The 1,957-nt window shown below is 51.9% G+C and overlaps 1 protein-coding gene across 2 annotated transcripts in view; it reads right to left on the bottom strand.

The window, feature by feature from the left end:
* Positions 1-250, bottom strand: part of Tfb1m (transcription factor B1, mitochondrial) — a 40,053-nt gene extending 39,803 nt beyond the window's left edge. For both annotated transcript variants that reach the window (XM_013027002.1, XM_013027003.1), the window contains exon 1: positions 72-250. In XM_013027002.1, the coding sequence (XP_012882456.1) occupies positions 72-195 (124 nt within the window). In that variant the 5' untranslated portion in view covers positions 196-250. The remainder of the gene's footprint in view (positions 1-71) is intronic.
* Between the last annotated feature and the right edge of the window lie 1,707 nt (positions 251-1,957).

Raw genomic sequence — 1,957 nt, 5'->3', positions numbered from 1 at the left:
CGCGGGGCCAACGCCCGGCACGTGCGGGCCGGGGCCGGCTCTCAGCTCCCGCCCGCGGGCGCCACGTCCACCTGTCAGCCTCAGGTCCAAGAGGAAATTTTGGGATAGCTGCTTCGCTGCTTGCAGTCTGAACAACTTAATGATCTCCCGAATGGTGGGCAACGGCGGAAGGCGGAACCTCGCCGACGCAGCCATGGCGCCAGGGAGGGGCGCGCGGGCCCATCACCGGCCCAAGCCCGGAGCTCGGCGATTTCCGGGAGCTGCCCGCGAGGGCGGTGCCTGGGGAACGGAAAGCCCGCCTCCGGGCCAGCCTCATTGGTCGGTATTTCCAAGGCTCAGGCCGGAAATCCGGGTACAGTGAGAGGGCACGCACGGCGCCCCGCCCCTGCGCTGTGGGCTGGCGTGTGGGGGTGGTTTCCGCTTGCGAGCCCCAGTGGATTCTGGGAGCCGGGGGGCGTGGCCTCGGGAAGCGGCGGCTAGCGTGGCCCCGCCCCCGTGGAACCCGGCAGGCCCTAGAGGTGCCGAATGTCGGCGCGGGCCTGGTGTCTGGCCAGCGGATGGCAGCAGCTAGTGTGTGCTGGCCAGTTTTTCTCATGCCTGGGCATTTTTAGGGCATCCAGCTCCTCCAGGCCTCAGTGTTTCATCTAACTTGTGCGCCTCCAGGCCTCAGTGTTTCATCTAACTTGTGCGATGCACAGAAACAGCCGACTGGCAGCCGGGCTGGCCAGGTCACTACGCTGGCCCGGCCTGGCCTGGCCTGGCCCATGCATGAGGTTCAGAGGCCATTCTGGTGAGAAGAAAACTCACCTTGTTTATATTGGTTTTAATACAATAAAGAAACAAATTCAAGATAGGTTTCATGGTGCCACCTTGAGCTTGGCTCATTTCACCTAACAAATTAAGTTGCATTTGGTGCGGGGATGCCTCCAGATTGAATCCCGAGGCAGGGAACCGCAGGCTGGTTTTAAACCCCATTTAGTATACTTCTGTAATAAACACCTGTGATAGTGATAGCCCCTGAGCTTTCTTCCATAGTAGGCTGCCAACCAACCCGGATAGGGCAACATTCCTACCTAGCTGCACTCCCTCGTCTCCACTAATACTGCCTGGCCATGCATCCGGATGGAGTTCTTCCAACCTGTTCCCAAGTGCCCGATTTGAGGATAACAAATGTCTGCCTGGATCTTTTTTATTTGTTGTAATTTTGCTTTTGACATGAGTACTTTAGACTTTAGGAAGATTTTTGTGTGTGTGTGCATATCTCTGTTTTTATTCAGTTGTTCAAAGAAATTTTAGTTCAACAAATCAGGTTACGAGTTCAGTGCATCTTGATTAATGTCGTCCCTTCCATCATTCTCCCTCATGGAAAATGTTTCTCTATACAACCATAACTATTTATTTTTCTGGTCGTGGGGCTTGAACTCAAGGTCTGGGCATTGTCCCTGAGCTCTTTTGCTCAAGGTTAGTGCTCTACCACTTTGAACCACAGCACCACTTCCTACTATTTTTTTTAAACATCTTAACAGTCTTATGAACTAGATCAGTATTACTAGCCTCAGTTAAGGCAGAGTAAACAAAAATTAACTTATTTAGTAATGTAACAATGAGGCTCAGAAAACTGTTGAATCTAGTCAAAGTTCACTGAGGTGGTTTGGTGGCTAATGTTTCTACTACAATACTTATACAGCAGGTATTAGCTACTACTCTAACTTTTTTTATGTGGGTCCTGGAGATTGAACTCTGGGTCTGGGTATTGTCTCTGAGCTCCTTTTGCTCAAGACTAGTACTCTTACCACTGGAGCCACAGAACTATTTCTGGCTTTTTCTGTGATGACTTAGAGATAAGAGTCATGGACTTTCTTGCCCAGCCTGGCTTCATACCATGATCCCCAGATCCCAGACTCCTGAGTAGCTAGGATTACAGGTGTGAGCCACCAATGCCCCACTCCATTCCAAC

This window comes from Dipodomys ordii, unplaced genomic scaffold, assembly GCF_000151885.1.
Source record: "Dipodomys ordii isolate 6190 unplaced genomic scaffold, Dord_2.0 Scaffold98, whole genome shotgun sequence".
NCBI classification, from domain to species: domain Eukaryota; kingdom Metazoa; phylum Chordata; class Mammalia; order Rodentia; family Heteromyidae; genus Dipodomys; species Dipodomys ordii.
The sequence above is the reverse complement of the archived record's forward strand: the minus strand, read 5'-3'. Positions and strand labels throughout refer to the sequence as shown.